The sequence below is a fragment of the Tricharina praecox genome (genome assembly GCF_024521635.1).
Source record: "Tricharina praecox strain CBS 144465 chromosome Unknown BZA05scaffold_3, whole genome shotgun sequence".
NCBI lineage: Eukaryota > Fungi > Ascomycota > Pezizomycetes > Pezizales > Pyronemataceae > Tricharina > Tricharina praecox.
This window is the reverse complement of record NW_026250405.1, coordinates 868,095-890,204: the sequence shown is the minus strand read 5'-3', so window position 1 is coordinate 890,204 and position 22,110 is coordinate 868,095. Positions and strand designations below refer to the sequence as shown.

The 22,110-nt window shown below is 54.8% G+C and overlaps 4 protein-coding genes across 4 annotated transcripts; 3 read left to right on the top strand and 1 right to left on the bottom strand.

The window, feature by feature from the left end:
• Nucleotides 1-1,426: 1,426 nt before the first annotated feature.
• On the top strand, nt 1,427-3,051 carry BZA05DRAFT_164244 (uncharacterized protein). The gene is made up of 2 exons (XM_051479120.1): nt 1,427-1,691; nt 1,746-3,051. Exons 1-2 carry the CDS (start codon nt 1,638-1,640, stop codon nt 2,802-2,804), a joined length of 1,113 nt encoding a protein of 370 aa, XP_051342986.1. The 5' UTR covers nt 1,427-1,637; the 3' UTR covers nt 2,805-3,051.
• An 883-nt stretch (nt 3,052-3,934) lies between these two features.
• BZA05DRAFT_415726 (uncharacterized protein) lies at nt 3,935-6,633 on the top strand (the record flags this gene model as incomplete). The annotated part of the gene is made up of 2 exons (XM_051485333.1): nt 3,935-5,253; nt 5,301-6,633. The coding sequence occupies 2 exons, from the start codon at nt 3,935-3,937 to the stop codon at nt 6,631-6,633; spliced, it is 2,652 nt and encodes an 883-aa protein (XP_051342985.1).
• Nucleotides 6,634-9,643: 3,010 nt separating this feature from the next.
• BZA05DRAFT_164184 (uncharacterized protein) lies at nt 9,644-12,307 on the bottom strand. The gene is made up of 2 exons (XM_051479119.1): nt 11,408-12,307; nt 9,644-11,323 (listed from the first exon to the last, which is right to left on the bottom strand). Exons 1-2 carry the CDS (start codon nt 12,035-12,037, stop codon nt 9,875-9,877), a joined length of 2,079 nt encoding a protein of 692 aa, XP_051342984.1. The 5' UTR covers nt 12,038-12,307; the 3' UTR covers nt 9,644-9,874.
• A 5,211-nt stretch (nt 12,308-17,518) lies between these two features.
• BZA05DRAFT_441646 (uncharacterized protein) lies at nt 17,519-20,917 on the top strand (the record flags this gene model as incomplete). Its single annotated transcript, XM_051486687.1, has 2 exons — nt 17,519-18,145; nt 18,221-20,917. The coding sequence occupies 2 exons, from the start codon at nt 17,519-17,521 to the stop codon at nt 20,915-20,917; spliced, it is 3,324 nt and encodes a 1,107-aa protein (XP_051342983.1).
• Nucleotides 20,918-22,110: the final 1,193 nt, after the last annotated feature.

Here is a 22,110-nt window from a genome sequence, read left to right as displayed (position 1 = left end):
GTGTTTGAAGTTGTGGTAGTGATGGTTGACGATCGAGGCGGTGGGGAGGAGGAGGGAGGGAGGAAGGCAGGAGGAGGGACGGACAGAGGTCTTTTATATGCTTTGACCTGCGTTAGATGGCCATAGGATGGATGTTCCTGGCTACATACAAGCAGGGTGGGCATTAACATCGACGACAACGACGACGAGGACGAGCACTTTGTGCGGCGTGGACCGTGGTTCCTTTGTTGCATACTTCCCGCCGTCACCCGCACGCCTCCAGGCTGGTCCTGCAACCTACCTGCTCGCTTCCGCTTCCGCGTGGCCCTGAGCTTCTTTCGCGGGTTTTAGCTTGCTTTTTCTTCGCGGTTTTTGTGACTTTTCGGACCCCTGTCAGCAACAACGACGACGACCATCCATCCATTCCCCCCGCCACTGCACTCTTCCGTTGGTTCTGACGGTCTACGGGGAAGAGGAGACGATGCCTCGGTGATTCGAATATACCCATCTGGTCCACGCGTCCACGAGGCAGATGCAGGAGTTAGAGATAGTTGTTTACGCCCTGCTGGTGAGCGCGTTAGTTATTCACCATCCTTGCCTGACAGCTGCCTACGGTGCCGTGCCTCCCCCACCTACATACAGCCCCAGACCATTTCCAACATGTCTGATTTCGAACCGTGGGAGCATGGGAATATGCGCTAGGGTAGAGGGAGGTATGTAGATAACGGAACTTGGACTTGAACTTGTTCGGTGGTGCGGACAGCTTCCCTCGGACAGCTTGGATGGAATTTCCCACAGCACTGGCTGCCCGAGTATTTTACCGCATCCACGGCACATCCAGCCCACGACTCACGAGGTCTATCCGCTATGTCTCCTTGCTACAAGATAACATGTCCACAACGAGCTCCACTTGGATTGCACATAGGAATCAGGAAAGCGTGCCTCAAGCTCCGAGCTCCAAGGCCTTCGGTAGTTGAACACCAACCCAACATGTGAGTAATCGGCCGACAGCCCCACAGTCTGATGTCGACTCGATATGTGACATGTAGGTTTCTATCTCTATTCACGAGACACGGCAAATAGGCTAACCTGCACCGATACACGCGTTGATTGCTGCTGGTGTGGATGATCGTGGTGACTCTGGCAAGAATGTGGGTATCAACGTTTGGCCGGGAGGAGCATATACGAAGGGGGCAGGCGGATGATGTGGATTTCTGAAGGGCGTATGAAAACATACGTTCAGAAACCAATGGACTGGAGTTATTCGAGTCAGTCGAAGGACTCGCTGGATCTGAAAACCTCTCGACACAACCCCGAAAACTGCGTTGTTTAAGAAAGCCATGAAGTCAATGGTGTAGACTCGGGACAAATCAGGCTGTTTTCTCGCTCCTGCTCATGGATCAAGATGGCCAGCGCTGGGTCAAAAGTAAAGATCAGTTGTGGATGTGGAATATCTGGTGGAATCAGTGTGTATGGACGGTCGTGCGACAAAAGCCGTGATCCTTTGGTGTAATCGCTTACTCCGTTCATATCTGCGTTTTAGCAGTTGAGATAATGAGGTCGAAATTCTTCACCGACTGTCACTCAGTTTCAGACTCGCCGCATTCTTGGAATCATAAATCCACTATACCCCCGCCGAATACAGCTGTACCGTAGCTATGAGAACTTTCAACTTTTGTTCTTGCTCACAGTTTTTACGCCACAATTATATTGTGAGTGGCGGTGAGTGGCGTTCTATGGCTTGGCGCATCGTTAATGCTTCCAAGGAATTCTACCTGCCACCTGCGCTCAGCAACTCGAGATCATCAGCCATCACACTTCCACTTCCAACATCACCTCCAACTTCACCTCAACTTCACCTCCGACTTCACTCCAACAACCACATCATCACCATGTCCTACCCCCCACCCCCCGGCACCTCCGGTTCCTCTCTCCCTCCTCGCCCCCCGCCCTCAGTGAATGCCTTCACGCGCTTCGCACCGCGCCAGGTCGCGTCCGCCCCCCACCACAGCGCGCCGCCTACACACAGCTACGGTGCGGCACCGGCTGACTACAGCAGCGGGTACGCGCCGCAATTCACAGGCTACGTTCCGCCGCCCATATCATCATACTCGTCGGCGCAGGGCTCCTCCGCACCCCACATCGTCAATCCCTTCCCTTTGCCTGGCGTCGGCGGCGGCAACGGAGGACGGAAACATGCCGATTCGAGATATGCAGACCTGGATCCGGAGCTGCAGGCGCAGATCGCACAGCAGCAGAGTATCTACGACCCCAGCAACGCGGAGAATCTGAAGGCGAGAGCGGCGCCGAAGCCGCCGGTTGATGTGCCCGGAGCGAGTGGGGCCGGCGTGGCGGCGGCGGGAGCAGCGGGGGCAGGAAGGAATAGTGCGGCGGCGAAGGTGCCGACGGTGGTAAGGCAGGGTGGTGGTCAGACTTGGCAGGACTCGACGCTGCTTGAGTGGGATCCGTCGCACTTCCGGTTGTTCGTGGGAAACTTGGCTGGAGAGGTCACGGACGATAGTCTGCTCAAGGCGTTCTCGAAGTATCCGAGTGTCAAGAAGGCGAGGGTTGTGAGGGATAAGCGCACGACCAAGTCGAAAGGGTACGGGTTCGTTGCGTTTGCGGACGGTGATGAGTATTTCCGCGCTGCGAGGGAGATGCAGGGGAAGTATATTGGCAGTCATCCTGTGCTGCTGAAGAGGAGCAATACGGAGATCAAGCCGGTGGTCGTCGGTGGGAACAAGACGAAAGGCGGAAGGGTGGACAAGAACAAGAACAAGAAGAAGGGCAAAGGAAAGGGCGCGGAGAGGAAGGTTCTGGGGTAAGATCCCGATGCTTTGGAGTAGGGAAAAGAGCACATACGAGAGATCCTGCAGACATTTTCTAATGAGATCTCTTCGGAAGAGCGGTGGGCGGGAAGCGGATAGGGCGACGAGGCTGCGTCCTGATAGCTTGATGCACACAAGAAGGTACTTTGTTTCCTGTTCTTTTTCTTTTCTGGTGTTGTTAAATGGCAATGGGTGTTAAAACTTGGGTGGCATAGAATCATGATTTTGGTACGTGTTGCTCTATTTGCGCCACGTCTCTCTATGGAGGCTGGTTCTACGGTCCTAACCGCATGCTGAGATTGACACCCTACAAAGCCCGAAATGGAGAAGGCGCTCGTCCACTGGAAGGTGGGTCGCTGATGGATGCAACGTGAAGGGTCGTATTCGTAGCCACAGCGGGTATGTAACCATCAAGTGACAAATAAACCGAACATGCCAACTCTCCGAACCGCATGGAGCTCACCCAAACCGCGTCCTCACTTCTTTCGTTGTGGGGAAGGTACTCAAGGGGGTCTGTCCGTACAGTTCGAAAAGTAAAGATTGCGTATTCTCCAAGTTCCACCTCGGGTCGAACTTGATTTCGCACACGATGGACCCCTGTGTATCTCTTCATGTCACCGAAATCCATCCTGAAAGCCGTTATAAAGGCGCATATGAGGGTATTTTCCGGGAGCATTTGAGCGGGCATTAGCTGTTGAAATGTGACAGAATGTCGATGAAAGAGTTGGTTCAGCCTTACAGGTTCCTGTGTCAAAGTGAACAGCGAACCGATGTCGCAAGATACTGTCCAACGGACGACAGCAAACTATGTTTGCACATTTCCGGTAGTTCCGAGAATGTGGTAGTTCCTAGAATGTGAGAGTTGATGTTCCTAGAATTCTCCGGATGATGACAGCTTTTCGATAGATTCGATAAGATATACTGGAAGGCGTTAGTAGCCAACTCACAGCACTAGTAGCTCGCTAATGTGTCTTTTTTTCCGCCGCCATAGTTGTCTGCTCCATCGTCGCGACTGTTCACCCCCGGATTCCGTTTTCCAAGCCCTTGCACCTCAACACACAACAGCGTACTTCGTCACGGACCGAAGCGCCCCCCCGCGCGCGCCGAATTTACACATCAACCGAACCATGGCCTCCCGCTCAGGCTACGGCGGCCGCGACGGCGACGGCGACTCGTACCGTCCGAGCCGCCAGCGCTCCCGCTCGCGCTCGCCTCCTCGCTTCACAGGAAACGCCAACTCCCGCTACCGCGACCGGGAATTCGGATTCGAGCATCCGCGCCACCTCCCACCGCGCACCCGCGACACAGAGCCCGATCGCGGCTCAAGACAGGGTGGCGGTGGTGCTGGTGGAGGCAGGGATAGCTTTCGTCCGGGAGGACGCGGTGGTCGTGGTGGTCCTGCGGGTGGTCGTGGTGGCTACCAGGGGAAAAAACCTGATTTTAAGAAATGGGTTCCGCTCCCTGCCCACGACCGCCCCATCCTCAATTTCGACTACAAGGAAAAGACGCCCGAGCTCATGGAGGGGATGGTCACCGGTGGCTTTGAGATTGATCTCAGTGGCGAGGATCCCGCTGAGGAAAAAATTGAAGGGGTCGAAGGTTCTCATGATGATGAGGTGAAGTCCGCCACTGGAAACAAAATACCGACACCAGCAACACCAGCGCCATCCGCAGCACCAGCAACAGAGGGTGCTGTGAGTGTGTCGGATGTACAGGTCCTCCCAATAGGAGACAAGCTGCTGGAGGTTGTTGAAGGCAAGGAGTTTGTGGAAGTGGACAAGAAACGTGTCGACGTTATTACCATGATCAGACAAGCAAAGAAGGCGGCGGCAGACCAGGCGAAGAAGACAGACCGCGTGGCAGCGAATGATGATTTCATATCGCTGGATTTCGGCGAAGAGAAGAAGAAGGAGGCAACTCCAGAGTCGGATTTCAGTGATCAAGGGGATTACAGGAAGAAACGGAGGTTGAATGATAGCACCGTCGGGGCTCCAGATTCTCCTGTCGATGTGCCAGGTAGCCGTCCATTCTCTCATAGGGAGCGCCTCCATGGCCCGTATGTGTCACAGCAGCCGGTTGATGATGCACCTCCAGGAGTGGGCCCGCTGTCGAGAGGTCAAAAACTAGGTGCTCCCCCAGGACCCAGTAAAGATGTGCGCAAGGCTCTCAACAGGAAACGGAAAAATCGGTGGGGCGAAGATGTTGACTCTGATAACTACAACGATTATCAGGAGGATGATAGCTACGATCCCGAAGCACTGGACGTTGGTGAAGATGAACAGGATCTTCCAAAGAGTAGGAAGAGAAAACATCATGATATATCCAGAGGGAATCGGAACCCTGATGGTAATGTCAAGTATGAGATGCGCGCCAAGCCTGGTGTCAATCCGTTCCCTTGGATGACTGGGGCCCAAGATCACTCAAGATCACTCAAGATGTCTATGTGGTATGTATATTCCATTTCCTGTCGTATGTCGTCTCATGGTGTCACAGGCTTCACATGGAGATCGTCGACTTCATCGAGTACATTAGACCGCGGCCGTACGAACACGCAGTCCGTCGATACGTGATACAGAGTCTCCGCAGCTTGATAAACACCCTCAGCCACGACACCGATGTACGGGTGTTTGGCTCATTCGCGGCGGAGTTGTATCTCCCTACTTCGGACATTGACTTGGTCGTCATATCGCGCGACTATGCGCTGCGCGATGTGCCCAAGTATGACACCAAAGGATTCCTCTACAGGGTTGCCACTGCAATTAGAAATGCTGGCATTGCAGAAAATGGAACTGTAACTTGTCTCACCAAGGCAAAGGTTCCCCTTGTGAAATACATCGACGCTGCTACGGGGCTTGCTGTTGACCTCTCGTTCGAGAACAAATCTGGGCTTGTGGCAAATGACACGTTCAGGAACTGGCGCGATAAGTATGCTTGTCTTCCGATCTTGCTCACGCTCGTCAAGCAGTTCCTGGCGATGAGAGGTTTGAATGAAGTGTATCAGGGTGGAGTTGGCTCGTTTACTCTAACTTGTCTCATCATCTCACTCATACAGCAGCTCCCCTCTGTGGCCAGTGGCGAGGTGGACCCGTCTACAAACCTGGGGGTCATCCTTCTCGAGTTCCTAGAACTATACGGAAAGCGCTTCAAGACCACTCGCATCGGCATCCGTGTCGACGAGCAAAACCCTGGTTACTTTAAGAAAGCTGAGCTCCAACCTCCCCCCTATGCCAAAGCCCAGGATGAAACACTCCTCGTCATCCAGGACCCCAACGTTCTGGATAACAACATCTCGCGCTCTTCTTTCTGCGTTCCCACGGTGCTCGCTTGCTTCGGCGAAGCCTATGACGCACTCACAGAGCAGATGTCGAATCTGGCAGCGAGGGACTTTGATTCCCGCAAGGGGCGCACCCTCCTCGGTCTCTTGATTGGCGGTGATTACACCGAGATCGAGGACCAGCGTGAGAGGCTCAGGCGCGTCTACATTGAGCGAATCGGCTCCGATCAGGATCTGAGGGTGCTCAAAGCGGGCGACTCGCTTCCGCCGCCGCCTCCACCCCCTTTGCCGCCTGGACCTCCGCCTCCTTCTCCGCCTCCTCCTCCGTCGCGCAGGAACGAGAGGGGTCGAGGTGGCGGAAGGGGTGGTGCCGGCGGCATCAGGAGGGGAGGAGGAGGACCCGGCAATACCAGGAGACAGGCCGTAGATCTTGATCAGTACGAAGACGCCTTCGAGAGGATGCGCAGCAACGGCGGAGGTCGTGGAGGACGAAATGGCGGCGGCGGTGGTGGTAGCAGAGGCGGCAGGAACAACCCCATTGCACTCGATTAGGAACCGGGCAACAACAATCCAATCGTGCTGGATTGAACGGCGCTCTAGTCTAATCAGTAATGGTTCTCTTCTTCTTGTACTTTCCTTCTGGTCTTCTAGTTCTAGTTGTAGATTGGTCGTGGTGCGTTTTGTCATTGTTGGGAATACGGTCGGGTTTCTCTTTTCATTGGCCTTCCTTCTTTCTTTCTCTCTTTCTTTCATTCTTTCTTTCCGACGCGGAGTTATCTCTTTCCTTTTCCTTTTCCTTTCTCGTCGTGTTGCCTGCCTGCTTGTTGTTTATCTACTCGATTGTTGATATTGCTGCGGTTTGATGCAGTACCTATGTTGACGTGTGGTGGGGCGGTTTGATTTGTAAATCTGATCGTTGATGGATCGTTGATGCATGTGGCTGATGAACGAATTGGAACGGAATGGAATGGCTGGTGCGGTTGTGCAAGCGGTATCACTCGGCAACAAGTTACGCCTTGGAAACGTCGGATTATTCCGCATGGGGCTGGCAATGTAAACTCAATTCCGCGTTCCCAGGTGGGATGTGGACACTGGATTGTGTAAACGGACCAAAAGACAAAAATAAAACCGTTGGGACAGGGCTTACGGTAGGGGATCCGGGGGGATCGACGGGCTGCATATGTACGAGTGTCTGTGGTGGCCGGTTGCGGCGATGGCAAGTTGATGGGCTGTTAGGGACGTGCGGATGGCAAGAGACGTGGGGATGGTAAAACGTAAGGGTATCTAGATTCAAGAGTAGGTACTCCAAACGATTGACCTGGTGCATATCGAAGTGGCTGGTGGGGTAATGGATGATGTGGGGGAACGGTGGGTGTACATCCATGGGTCACGATGAGATGAGGCAGGGCGGCGGGCGGCGGGAGGGAGTAACAAGGCTGGAGCAGGCGCTGGCCCTCCCCGGCCCTCTGCTGGCTCCCTGCAACTTGTGGCGGCGGATGAGGAGGCGGCGAGTGCTGGAGAGTGATCAACCGTAAGTATATGTACGGGACATTACGTGTTCTGGTGGAGCTCTTGAGGACAGTATTCTATCCGATCATATATCTAAACCTGTACCGTATTCCTCTCCGAACCACAACTCCCGCGGCCCGAATCCCTTGCGTACCGGGACGGCGAAGAAGTGTGCCCGAACGGGAACGGGAACGGGCCGACTATTCATATCACATGTATGCAGATTCTTAGGTGGCTACCATTATCTTCCGCAGCGCTGATTACACGTAACTAAGGGTCTATCGCACTCCCACACTCCCGGATCTTCATGCACATCGATAGCCAGTGTCGATAGGTAGTGTCGATAGATATGTAGTCGATACGATACGATATCGTCCAGCGCATGGTATCGTCCACCATGGCCACCGACGATATCGCTTCGCCTCGACTCGCCTCGTCCGCGCGCCGGCCAATCACAGCAAGTTCGAACCGCCCCCGCGGCTGCAGCCTGCAGCCGGTTAACTATAGTTAGTAAGTATAGTACAGCGGCCTGGTTAGCTATCGCGGTCCGGTTCGCAATTAGTGCCGGTTCGCAATCTGCACCGCTTCGACTATCCTCCGTCCGAATACGGTACAACTTCGATAGCGGAACGAAGACGAAGACGAAGGCGTCCCGCCACGTCGACCCCACAGACAAAACCCGCGATACGACGATATGGGCAGACGGAGGACGGAGGGGGATTGAGATATCTACCTAACCGTACCCGACCAATCGGCATAGGTATAGGTAGGTGGCTTGGGACATGGACTTCTTCACGACGCAGTGGTCACTGCTCAACCGGTAGATATGAGTTGCGCTGCGTTGGGACGTTCCAGCTTAACGCTGGCACTGGCACTCGAGTGCAGGATATTGTACTGTACTCAGAAGCTGAGATGGGGGCAGACTACAATGGAACGTCCGAATAACTGTAGTCGATCCGTTCTACTCTAGTAGGTGCATACCTTATATATACACAATCTCTCCGTCCCCCGTCCGCAGTCGGTCCATATGTACCCAACGCCCGTTACAGCACGGAGCGTCGAAAATCCTCAATCCTCAATCCTCAAAGCCCAAGTCCAAGCTCAAAATCCAAGATTAGACAACCCGCCACCACGGTACTCTATCTGCTCTATTCAGTGCTCAGTGCCAACGACTACATATACATGTAACGTCGCGGTATGTACGAGCTATACGTGCATAATCTCGCACCCCATCCTGCATCCCATCCCGTCAGCCTTCATGCAGGCCCATTACAGGCCCGTTGTGAATTGGGGGCGATTATGTAGACTACCACAACTATCACCACGATACTGCCACTACTGCCACTGCCACTGCCACTACTGCCACTCCCACTCCCTCTGCAGCAGCAGCAACAGCAGCGGACAGCGGACAGCTAGCCAATGCCAGATTATGTACAGTACAGTACAGTACAGTATCCACATTCTCCACATCCTCCCCAACGGATGTATCATGTATCTCGGTTTCGAGTTCAAGTTCACATCCGCTACAATGTACCCATTGCACATACATAGTTACAGGACGTGATAGAGCAGGTTCAATGTAGGTACATACTTCTATCGGAAGAGTAGGTATGTACATACATAGCACGACCTGTGAGGTATCCGGGCCTAGCTTCAAGTCCAAGTCCATCTTCAAGTCCAAGTCCAGTTCCAAGTCCGCAAGTCCCAGTTCCAAGTCCAAGTCCAACGCCTGAAAGCAAAATGCCATTCTCCCCTTCTCCCTGTGCCCCTTCAATCCGGTCCAGTGCAGTGCAGTGCAGTCCAGTCCAGTGCAATCCAGTCATGTTTAGATACAGTAGAAGTAGAAGTACATGTACTCTGCGTACTATGTAGTGTGTACTTCAAGACATCATCGCCATTCTCTTATGCCATGCCATGCCATCCCCATGCCATCCCAAGCCAACCCCAAGCAAAAAGAAGAAAAGAAAAGAAAAAGAAAAAAGAATAAGCAAAGCAGAGCAAATCCAAGCCCAATCCCCAAACTTGTTCGTGCGTAGGTAGTAGGTAGGTAGTAGTTGCGTATGTAGAGCGGAAACGAAACCGAAAAAGCAAAAAAACGAAACACAGAAACACAGAACGTCCAGCAGTAAAAAAAAACCAGGATGAGTATTTGGTAGGTGAGTAAAACTTTGACATGTAAAGAAGTAGTTACTAGGTACTAGGTAGGTAGAATGGCGAACACATCATCAATTATCACGGAAACTCCCGCATTAGATCCCATCGCCATGCCCATTTCCGGTTTCGATCATAATACGGGCTCGTAATCGGAGCCGTCGAGGTCGTCATCCACGTCAGCCACGTCAGTAGCGTCAGGGTCAGCAGCGACGGCGGCGTCCGCTTCTCCATTGACATCGACAGCCTTAGCAGCGCAGCCCCCACAGTACAGCACCCAGAAGTTGTTGCAGCTCTGGCAGAGCCAGAGCTCTCGGCCGCAACCTTCACAGAGGCCGCGCGGACCGCCTTTCATCGCGATGCGGCGGCGCGGATTCCGGTCTTCGTCCGACGGCGGAGGAAGGATCTCTCGCAGGTTTGGAGCCTGGGGTTGGAAGAAGGCGGGTGGGTTGTGAGGAGCGGAAAGACTGTTGGGGGCGACGGGTGGGAGAAGTGGGGGAAGAGCCGGTGTTTGCATCGGGTCCTGCTGGTCGGCGGCGGGGTCGGCGGCGGGAACGGGCGCGGGGACGGCAAGTGGGATCTGCTGTGTCGAGTCCGGCGGAGGGGCTGTAGCCGCTAACGCGGGCGCTGGTTGAAGCGGAGGCGCGGCTGGGAACGTAGGCGCTGTTGGGTCTGTAGGCGTGGGGGGGGGAGGGTTATTGTCAAGGGTTTGCATCAGACCTAGGATGAATACGTTCTGCTGATTGTCTGTTTGTGCCGGTTGGATCGCTGCGGCCGCTGTTGTGGGCGGTATTGCCGCCGGACCGGCAATGGCGTTGGCGTGCGGCAGGAGTGGGAGTGGGAGTGGGACAGTGGTGTTCTGCGCTGCTGGTGGTGGGATCTGGGCCGCCGGGGCTGGGTCTTCCTCGCGAATGCAGTGCTTGGGAATGCGGAACACGCGGCCCGTTTTGTCCGCGAAGATGCGCTCTCCGGGCATGTGTGGCAGCGGGCGATGGTAGGTGTCGCGATGATGTTGGCCAACAAAGTCCTGATCCTCGGTGTCGACCTCGATACCATACGCGCACTTAGCACCCTGGCAGAAGACGACGTCCAGAGAAATACCCAGACATCCGGTGACCGTGGCTAGAGATGCTAAGCTCCGAAAGGTCACGGAATCGTCAACAGACTTCAACCCCATACCTCCCGCACCAGCAACCTTCAGCTTGCGTAGTGAGAAGGCTGGTAGTCCGAATTGTCGCAATTCGGTAGCGCAATTGGGTAGCGGACCAGGTATGGCATGGATGTCATCATCACTGAGACCCAAATTCTGAAGGGCTTCGGTAAGAGGCGCTCGTCCGTCGTTGTTTCCATTGCCATTGCCATTGCCGTTGTGATTGTTCTGACCCACGATACCGCCTCCGCCTCCTCCTCCTCCGCCGCCGGCTGGGTTCATAAGGAAAGGAGGACCAAGGACGTTGTTCATGGCGCCGCCACCACCGAAGACGTTGGCGATAAGGTTGCCATTATTGCCACCGAGCAGGTTGGCGTTGACGTTGTTGTTGCCATTCGCGGTATTGTTCGCAGCTATGTTCGCTTGGTTCATCTACAAGAAAACCAATAAGATGGACCGTCAGCAATAGTAGTTTTGACTGGCGGGGTGGGGAGTGGTGACTTGAAGGGTACCGACCCTGTGCTTGGCCGGACGAGTTGCGGCAGTGAGCACTTTCCTGAGGAAGTTCACAAGATCTGGTATCCACACTTTGCGGCAGTTCTGGACAGACAACGACCTCAACCTCAGTCCCTGGTCGTTCAACAAACTGGCACCGGCAGAGTCGTCCGCCACCAGGAACCCCCACTCCTTTCTGAAGGGCGGTCGCATGCCTGGTATCCTGCAGCCGCAGGTGGCCGCGAGCAAGACCATGACGGTCCGCGTAGTGACATCCGTACCCGACAGGTCGACATGTCGCAGGTTGCGCCACGATCCCGTGAAGGGAGCGCCAGGTGCACCGCCGCCAATCATGATAGTGCCGCCATCGGCCTTAAGATCTTTCCGCTGTCGCGATCCCCTTCCGTACTGCAGGAAGGTGTCGAACAAGCCGAGCACGGTCTTGTCGGTGGAGCTTGGGATGGTGCGATAGGATAGCCTGCGCGCGGCGAAAGGGAAGACATGCTTTATGTGGAAGCTGACGCTGCTGGAGACACAAGCGAGAGCGGTGATGTCGCGCAATTCGGGAAGGAAAGTGATGATGGATTCTAGGATGATGTGGTTGTTGAGGATGAACCAGCCGCAGGAGCTGCTGGTAGTTGGGGCGGCCATGCTTTTCTGGTGGGTGGTAGCTTCCGGTGCTTGTAGATTGCCGGGATTCTTTGGCGGGGTTATTGTCGTGTTTCGTTCACGTTGCAGGGCTGAGCATCGGAATTGGGCGGAGGGGGGGGTAGGTGGGGGGGAGTAGTGCTCTAGGGAGGAAAAGGATGCGCGTAGTGGACTGTATAAAGCGGGGGGGGGGAGGATGACACGGCAAGCCAGTGAGGTGGGAGAAGCGGGAAGCGCGAAGCTGCGAAGGCGGCGGCAACGGCGTAGATCGAGTATGAGGAGGATCAGGAGGAGTAGGAGGAGGAGGAGAGAAGGTTATTAGAGGTTGGGTTGGAATGGTTGTGGCGATGAGAGGGGTGATGCATTCAACAAGCTGGCGACCGTTTGAGTTTCTCGCGTTAGAAGACCAACAATGAACTCTAGATCACTCGTCCAGTCCATTCAAGACGGATTGCAACTTTGCTTTTACACACATACACGGGTTGGATACACCCCAATAACCGTATCCGAGCGTCTTTCGTCGCGGAAGAAGTGGAGCTCTTCTGGTAGTGTCAGTGCTTCCCGCCCCGCAAAGTGCCTTAGCCGCATGTGTGGAGCGAGAGACCATTCTGCGAAAACGAGCCGGCGCTGCTCAGGAAGGATTAGTTACTAATAGTGTAGGGCCTCTTCCCTTCGGCCTGGTACGGTATCCATCCGAGCAGTCGACACCAGCGTTCCCAACTCTGCCGAATCTTTCCACGGGTATCTACATGTTTTCACCGCCACCTCCGCATCACCAGCCACACAGTGCCAAGCTGTTCTGTTGCGCCCTATTCCCAGGGCCATGTGACCAACTACGTAGCGGACCACCTAACCACTGCCTTCCGTCCTATACCCAGTACATAGTCGGCCCGACTCGAGCGTAATCCCCGCCGAAGACAACCGAGAGACCGAGACAGTGTGGTCCACATTTATTCCCACGGTCGGTGGGGTCGTGTACCCACCCCCCTTCGAACTGAAATTAAACCACGATGGGGTAGGTATCAGATCAGCCTTATCTACGCAGACACGTATTGTACTATAGTATACATACCCACGCGGGTCTTCAGACAGCAGAATTTCGTGGTCCCGTACTAGAGTACATACCTCCTACGTAGGCCGTTTAACGTTCTGCCCAACGCCCGTATCTATTCGTGGACATGTGCGGGGGGCGTCTGTGTTGCTGACAGAGAAGGTGGGAAGATGAGGCAATTTGTATGCAGCGCATGCCATGCCGTGCTATGCACACGAGCCGATGAAATTGGAAGGCTTTCTTTCTTTCTAAATTCTTGCCGTGGACGGTAGAACAGAACAGAACAAGGTCGGCCTCTGGAGTTCGCCGTGAAGCAGATGCGAGGCGTTGGCCCGGTATCTTATTTGCTCGTTTGCCGCCAACAAGCGTATTCGACCGTAACTGCTCGTAGGTATCGTAATCGGCTGCCTAGAGTAATCTGTCCGAATAAAGGAACTTGGTATGTGGTGTACCATATGTGTACGTGGACGAGTGCACATGGCAATTCTGAGTTCGCTATTCGGATAAGAATATTGCTACATAACGTTTCGTGCGAGGCGTTCACCCGGTACCGTATTTTTGCTCGATTTGCCGCCGGATAGTCGTGTTCGACCGCAACTGCGGTAATCGGCCGCCTAGAGTAATCTGTCCGAATAAAGGAACTTGGTATGTGGTGTACCATATGTGTACGTGGACGAGTACACACGACGATCCTGAGTCCGCTATTCGGATAAGAATATTGCTACATAACTTTTCTCGAAGGTTATGCTTCGCCGCTCCTTCAGGCTTTGGGGCTGTGGTCAAGGTTGGTTTCGTAGTATACCTACCGGTGTTTGCGTACCCCAAGGTCAAAGATTATGTACTCAGCACATTTTCTTCCTCGCGGGATCGATCCTCAAGCTTCATCTGAGTACCATACCTACCGTACCTATTTCCCAACCCAACCCAACAAACCGGCCAAAAAGTCGAGGCCATGACAGAATGTGTTCCGAGCGGTGAGCGTGAGTCCTCCCTCTCGATCCGATCCAGTTGCACCCATCCTCACCCCTCACGTCCACCAAGTACGAAAATCGTCCCCAACCTGAAGGCTGAAGCCGCATGCCAAATCGTACATATCGGGAACATGGGCAGTCGGATCGGATCCGGTCATGCACTTGAAGTCTTGAACCTGCAGACGTTTTGTCCATGTCCATGCCCGGCACTGGCACTGGCACTTTCGCCCCGAGCATTAGCATCAGTCACAGATCGAGGAGCGTCAGTGCGTCACACAACCCCGTGGGGTTCAAAACGGCTGCCTCTGGTCCTCTTGAGACTTGAGAATCAATCATCACCGAATCACAGTCCGGGGACTGGATCGGGTGCCCGTTCCGTCGATGGCAGTTGAAACTTGACCGTTGTGCACTTGATTCTTGCCGTGGTCCAGCTATGACATTGAAATTTGAGGAGTCCATGAAATTCACCAATACATACGGTAGATGGTGCGATGATCCATCCGCCAGTGGAAGTGGAAGTGCCCAGCTCGTCCCCTCAATTGCGCACTACAAGTGCCGCAATCGGAATGAGATGGTGGAATTTGGACATGACGCCAGCCAGGCTGCCAGCCAGCCAGAAGAATCATCTCACGACGGTATGTATGTACTGGCGAGCCGGAGGAAGTTGTTGAGCTGTCCGGAAAGTTGCTAGAGTGGAATAGAATGGGAGTGTAGGATATTGCGAACACGAGTGACGACACGGGACGGTTCTCCTCGAGCTTGAGGAACTTGGATGATGCGGCGACGCAATATGCTAGTTAACTTGGCCGAAGAGTGAGATCTTGGTGCATGATTAAGTCTGCTTGTCTGTTTTGATCTGGTTGTTGTCGTGATGGTTGTTGTCGTCGCTGTTTGGGGATGTAGGTACGATACCGTATGGATATAAGAGGATCAGCTGAGGTCTTGCCAGCGGGGGCCAATCAAAATCCTCACTGCTCATGCTATCCATAGTTCGAGTAGCAAGGGTTTCCGCACAGTTTGACTGCGGCCACCACCTATGGAAACTCACTCACCCGGCAGCGGCAAACACGCCGCAGGCCATCACCGGAAGCGCGGGAGGCTGGGAATTTGGAAGCATGATCCGCTCCGCTCTGCACGGCCACATTCCCTGTGGCTCAGCGCACATTCCAGTCTTGTGATGTTGGAAGTCGCTCATCTCGGAAGTAGCCGACATCACGAGGTGGCCGGGGCCCCTGTTTGGTCTCTAGGCTCCAGAGTCCAGAGTGATTAGTGCCAGCTCGCCAGCTCGCCAGCCTCACGAGCCACAATCTTGCGCGAACGCTCGAGAGAGCACGTTGCTGGCTGGAATGTGGTACTATCATAGAATGGTAGAGAATGTTCGCTGTGAACTTTGAAGGAGCGCAATCAGGATTCGGGAATGGGGGACCTCCGAAAGGAAAGGGGGATGGAAGGATGGATTCACCGCAGAGAGCTTAGCCGCGCGATTTAGAGACTCGAGGATTCAGGAGCTATCTATCATATCTTCCCCGAAAGAAGCACTCGTACATACATAGAATACGATCTACCCTATTTACTCTGCTCTTAGATACCTTGGATACCAACCCGGTCCTACGCGCGCCGGGCCACGGTTATCTGTGGGCAGCTGTGGTTGTCGGAGGTTGGAACGTGGGAGAGATTAGTGGTATGTACAGTACAAGTGAGTACATAGAGTACATGGGCACGCTGGGACACAGAGATAGGGCTTCTCGTGACCCGACGAGAAGAAAGCACGTCTGCATCACATCATCGCAAGATCAACCAAGGTGTGGGTGGTAGGTATTGGTTCGTGCGTGGTGATGGTGGGTGGTGGTGGTGGTCATCATCGAATGGCAGTGGGGCGGGGCTGTTCCTGCTGCATCCACCCGGTAAGGTATGTAGCTGCTCATCGAAGCTGGCAGAAAACGCACTCTGGAGTATCTACTCTATCTCACTCCATCTCGTGGCTCGTAAGGCTTCGGCAGGCTGTATGGAACGTGCCTGCGTGCCTTGCTGCCGGTCTGCTGTGCCTGCGCCCGCGACCACGACTACATACGATCATGACCCGCGACCGAGTTCGTCGCTGCGGTATCTATCTTCGTACTTCTACATACAGCTTGCTGATGTACTGTAGTGGCAATAACTAGCATGTAGATAACTGAACTCCTAACTGCTCTAGCAGAATAGGACGTAGAAGGTGTCAAGCAACATGTCTACCTTCTCTACTATTCTACATACAATCACAATAGCCAACCACACCCGTGTGTGCCGCCCGCATTTCTTCCTATTGTTGCTCGGTCCCCCACCTCACAACTGAACCGGTGCGCCTCTCTATCCCGAACGCTAGCTACTGCTTGTACCACTACTCGTGGCTACTACGCCAATCTCCACTCGACAGCTCCCACCCCCCGGCACCCTTCCATCACACCCCCCGCTTTGCCCTCTGGAGCTCATCCCTCCCTCCCAACTGCCACCCCCAAAAACTAAACCTCCTGCTGCTTCTCTCCTGAACCTTCTTCTACATACACATACCAAAAAGCAACCAGACGTTCAGAATTCAACCATCTCAACAGAATATCACCGCATACCACCCCCCCTCCCGATCGTTGATCGTATCGCAGCTATCGCATCGCAATCAATACTCATCCCCCCAAATCGGATAACCTCCATACCAGACACACGAACCAACCCGCGCCGTCGGCGTCTCCACAAACTCTACACACCACCTTGTTTCCTCCCACCGTCCCAGACCAAACTTCCTGCTCTAAAGCAGAGAAATCAGAGAAAGCAAAAGAAACTAGCCCAGAGCAAACGTCGCCAGAAGCTCGTCTCCGATCCTCCTACTGCTCTCTCCATCCCGCACGTACTCGCTTTTCACAGAAAGCAAGCTCGAAGGGACGGAGAGCTTGAAAGAGAGAGAAGAAGAGAAGGGTCTTGCCAGAACTCAAACAAACCCTCTCCCGTCCCGTTGACTGCATGCCCGCCTTCGATCATTACAGGAACTCCCGTCAAGCTAGAGACTCGCTGCCGTCGTCTGTCTCCGTATCCGGCGCCCTGACCACTCAGAACAACAGCACGAACTCCAATACCACTTCCGGTGCTATAGCTGGAGCTGCTTTCGCAACGTCTAGACCAAGAATATATCCTAGGGAATAGTCCGTGCACCCTGCCTCCCCGTCCCTCCCATTCTATCCACTCCCTTCCAATACGGGAGCTTTCTCATGTTTGCTCATGAGCTTCTGCCAGCCGTCTTGAGTCATAGCCCCATATATACTCATCGGCCCCCTTCCCGCCCTGCCCCGCATTCTCCAGCTCTTGCCCCACCCCCTTTCCCTCTAGATACCCTCCCCACCCCCCACCAATCCAACAGACATGCGCCTAAATACTATATACATCTGCTCAGCAGATCCTCCACCAGTTTGTAGACCTAGACTGACGCGTCGTCTTATGAGTCATAGTAATATACGGAACCAAAGATCTCCGCACCCTTCAAACACTACATCTCCCCTCCTTTCCGCTCTACAGAATCCAAGCGATCTACTAGGTCGCTCGATCCCGTTCTCGTCGTTCCGTGTCGGTTCTTCTCCGTCTTCAGGAGCTCCGAATAGTCTCGGGTCGCAATCTGGTGGCGTAGGTCTTAGTGGAGGTCCCTCACCACCACCGAGTGCTCCAGCATCGTATTCGTCTGGGGGAGGAGGAGGAGGAGGCTTCAGTTCATCGCGGCAGGTTAGGGGTTATCCAGGGTTCGAGGAACAGTACTATGGTACCGCGGGCACAAACAACAACAACTTCTACGCTCCTACTCAACGCTCGGCGGGCGTACCATTGAATGGAGTCACCCATTTGCAGGCCGGAGAGGGCGACTACGCATGCGAACTTGCTACAGTAGATGAACTTGGATTGTCGGGCGGCAACCCTCGGTTTGCCGGCGGAAGCGGTGGAAGTGGTGGAGGCGGCGACAATGTAGTCTGTCTCGGCTGGGATGGGGGTGTAGATATCTGGCGGATCGGACGGGGCGCGGTCGAGCAGGTCGGGAGACTCGAGGGCCTGCGAGGCAGCGTCAAGAGTGCAAAGGTAAATACAGCACATGATCTGGGGGCGGAACACGTGTCGAGGTCCGAAATAAGTTGCTAAGAGTCATCTTCGCAGATCCTTCCGAATCCGCCGTTCAACGACCCGCTGGCTGCTCACAGGCCCCTGATCTGCTTGACCGTCCACTCGCCAATCATACAGGGACCAGGTAGCGACGCCGATCACGAGACGGCGGCGGCAGCACCACTCTCTGAGTCACCGTATTCTTCCTCCCCTCCATCTCGGCCGGAAACTTCCAACTCTCATCGGAGCTCGCAGGACGGCGATACGGTGACGGACTGGCAGACTACCGTCGAGGTCTGGAGTTTGACCACGAGGACAAGACTGTGTAAGCTCCTCACCAGTCCGCCCATTCCCACTGCCGATCTGGGATTCGGCAATTTCGCACCGCCTCTGGTCTGGGGAAACCTCCGCGTGCAAGTCACCGGAGATAAGATCGTTGTGGGAGTCGGCTCCAGCGGTGAGGTTTACGTGTTTAGCTTAGAAGCCAGTCCGAGCGGCGGAAGCGGCGGAAGCGGCGGTGCAAAGAGGGGAGGGAGCCCGAACCAGGAAAAGGCGGAGTGGAAGTGCTCGGATAAGGTGTGGACTTCGGTCCAATTCCCTCACGGACAGAACGCGTCGACGGACGGCATTATGGGCCTGGGATTGGGCTTTCCGTCCATTGGAACACCGGTGTTTTCCTTGTCTGGCCGATGGCTCGCATACTGCCCCGCTTCCACGGGAACTCTCACTGCGGGCGGGCAAGTTGGCGTTCCGATCACCTCCCACGCCGTGATGGCACCGGCACCTCCATCCCAGCCTCCCATCTCCGCTGCCTGCTCACTCGAGGACGAGGCATTCCTAAACAGGATGGCCCGAGAAGTAACGCAGGAGGTGATCCGAGGCGCGAAATGGGCCGCCGACGCTGGTTTCAAAAAGTTCCAGAGCTACATGAACGGCGGTGCAGTGGGCGGAAACTCGCCGCCGTTGCCACACCAGATGCCCAGTGGAATGGGCGTGCCACAGCCGAATGGTATGCAGATTGCACAGATTGGAAATCCCCAGCAACCCAGTGGACTGGGACAGCAGCTCCGACAGCTACAGCAGATGGGCGGATCACCACAGCAGCAGTTTCAACAACAGCAGCAGTTCCAGCAGCAGCCGGTACAGGTGCAATATGTGCATGAACCGCGGTTGGTTAGCATCGTCGATCTTCACAAAAATTCCAAGCAGGAGAATGGACTTCCCCTGGCTACGTTCTTGCCGCCAGCTGGTGTCAGTTTTTTGAGTTTTTCACCCGGAGGGCTGTCGTTGCTCACTGCTAGCTCGAAGGGCGATATCCTGTTCGTTTGGGACATGCTGAAGGTTGTGCATCACCCACCCGGATCTCTCAACCATCAACGCTCTGCCTCAATGCCGGGAACTTTGGATACGAGTGGAGGAGCATCTGGTCCCGATACCCAGGGACGACATGTCAGGCAGATTGCTCGCTTCACTCGTATGACTGTCGCTACGATCGTGGATGTCGATTGGTCTTCGCCTCGAGGAGAGAAGATTGCGGTGATCACTGAGAAGGGAACAGCACATTTCTACGATTTGCCTTATGCCGCGCTTCAGTGGCCGCCTCCGCGCCGACCTCCCCCGTCGTCTACAGCTGCGAACAGTCAGACTACCGCTGCTGGGGCCGTCGTGTCGAATGCGGTCGATCTGTTTAACAGTTCCACTCGTCCACTCTTGACCGCCGCCCGACGAAGGAGGAGCAGGAGTTCTTCCGTTGGCTCACCGGGCGGCATGTTCGGCTCACCATCCGTCGGCCGTCGAACTTCCGGTGCACCAGGCACTTCTCCCAACGACCCACCGGCTGGCGGTAATAAGATACCTCTTCCGCCGTCGGCATCCGGCGTATCACCTGGCTGCGTCAAATTCCTGACGGCCAAGGAGCGCGGCTACGTGGCGGTTATCGGCGGTGGCCTGCTCCGCATCTACGAGCTCCGCCCCGGCGGCTCGGGCAAGAAAGGCTCCAAAATTGGTGGGGTAGCATCCGGCAACTGGTGGGAATACGATCTACCCAACGTCCCAGCCACATCCGAGCATACTTTTGCCGAACCATCCGACGGCAAGGCAGGCGGATATTGGGCGTTCCGCTCGCACTGGGGCCGCGGTACGGATGAAGAAAACAACAATGCTGAAGGATTCTGGAAGACGCCACTGGCCTGGGCCGAGATCGAGACGAACAGCGCGTTTATCCCCTGGCATCAAGAGCGCCGCGTAAAGATGTTTGTCTACGATCCCCCCACATATCAGAAACAGATCCGTCCACCGGGGATAAAGTTCCTCCCTTCGGCAACGCAGCCATCATCAATGCTGTCCGTCACCCCACCCAACTGGGAAACCGACACCACCACGAAGCGTGGGAAGAAGGGCAAGAAAGGATCGAAAAAGACACCTTCTCCCGATCCCTCCCTCGAGCCCTCCGAGTCGACTTCCCTCCCGCCAGCATCGGACACACTCGCGGAGGTGACGCTGAACGAGCCAGTGCCCATCTTTGAAGCTCCGCAAGCGCCAAAGGAAAAGTGGGTATTCGGCATGCCGATGGAGTCGGAAAGGATATTCCTTAGCGATGCGGGGGGCCGCGGCGACGTGACGTTCTGTGGGGAGGGAGAGGATGGGCTGGAGGCCGCCATGATGGACGGACTCCAGCTGGATGTGGTCAGCGGAAGAGGAGGCGAGGAGGGCTTCTTCGAGGAGGATGTCGAGGTGCTGGATTTTGCGTGATGTGGGGTAGGTAGGTAGGTATTTTTTCCTATGTGATTTGATAGATGGGATGGGCTACGATGGGTATGTGTGGGAGTGTGGGAGTGGGATATCGGTATCGGGGTTTCGTGACGGGCATTGTTTTTTGGAATCTTTGTAATTGTGTGCGCTTCTTGCCTGCCTATTTGGTACCGCTTCATCTGTTGCTCCGCTTTTTGCTTCGTTTGTGGGCATTGTTTGTGAAATCGGGTGGGTTTTGCATGTTGGGGGGGCATTTACTGGTATGATACTTTGAGTAGGATTTGTATATGAAGTATGTACGATTTGCATTGATTTGCATTACTTGGATTATTACTACCTGCTTATGCATACGCCGTTCATTCTGCCTTCATTCTGTCGTTCGTTCTACTGTTCGTTCCGCTGAGGATCGTTGTTTGATATCTACCTACCTTGCATACCTACCACTTGCTCTTATCACTCTCATTCATCCTTTGAGTATTGCGTCTGGTCTGGGTTCAGTGCACTGCGCTGTCGTTCGTTAGAGTACATGAGGCATTGATTCCACACATTCTTTCTGGATTTTACTAGCATTTGGAGGGCCTGAGGCTGAGGGATGTGATCGTGAGTCGGAATGATTATGATAAGACTTTGACTACGATCACCGGAGTACCATGTTGAGAGCGGAGACGGGCTGAAGTTTGAATAACGAACAGTGTGCGGGCTGGATGGATGACTGGAATGAACGGACCGAACGGGTGACCAGCTACACGGGCCGCCGGGCAGAGGTAGTTATCTATTGGCAGACCGCATTCCGCGCGGGCGCCGGGGAGAGAATGCTAAGCGCTGCGTGGCCGTCTTACATTCCGCACGGCTGGCACGCACGGCTGGCACGCACGCACGGCACGTGGGCGGATCAGTTGGCGACGTAGACAACGCAGCAGTGCGATGTATATTCCTGCTGGCTTTGTTCGCAGAGTACCTAGATGATCGCGGCCATTCAACGCACCAACAAGTATTCGCTGGCGGCTAGGGTCACGAAGACTACGCCGCTGCCCGCGTCCCGCGGGTAACTTACCGACGTGAGTCGGGGGGCACGGGGGCGCGGGTCTGGCGTCCCTTGAGTGCGATCCCCTGTGCACTGCGCAGAAGTTGTGTACCTAGTTCGCTGCCGGAGTACCGTGGGCATCGTGGATTTGCGAACTCCGTGCACCGTA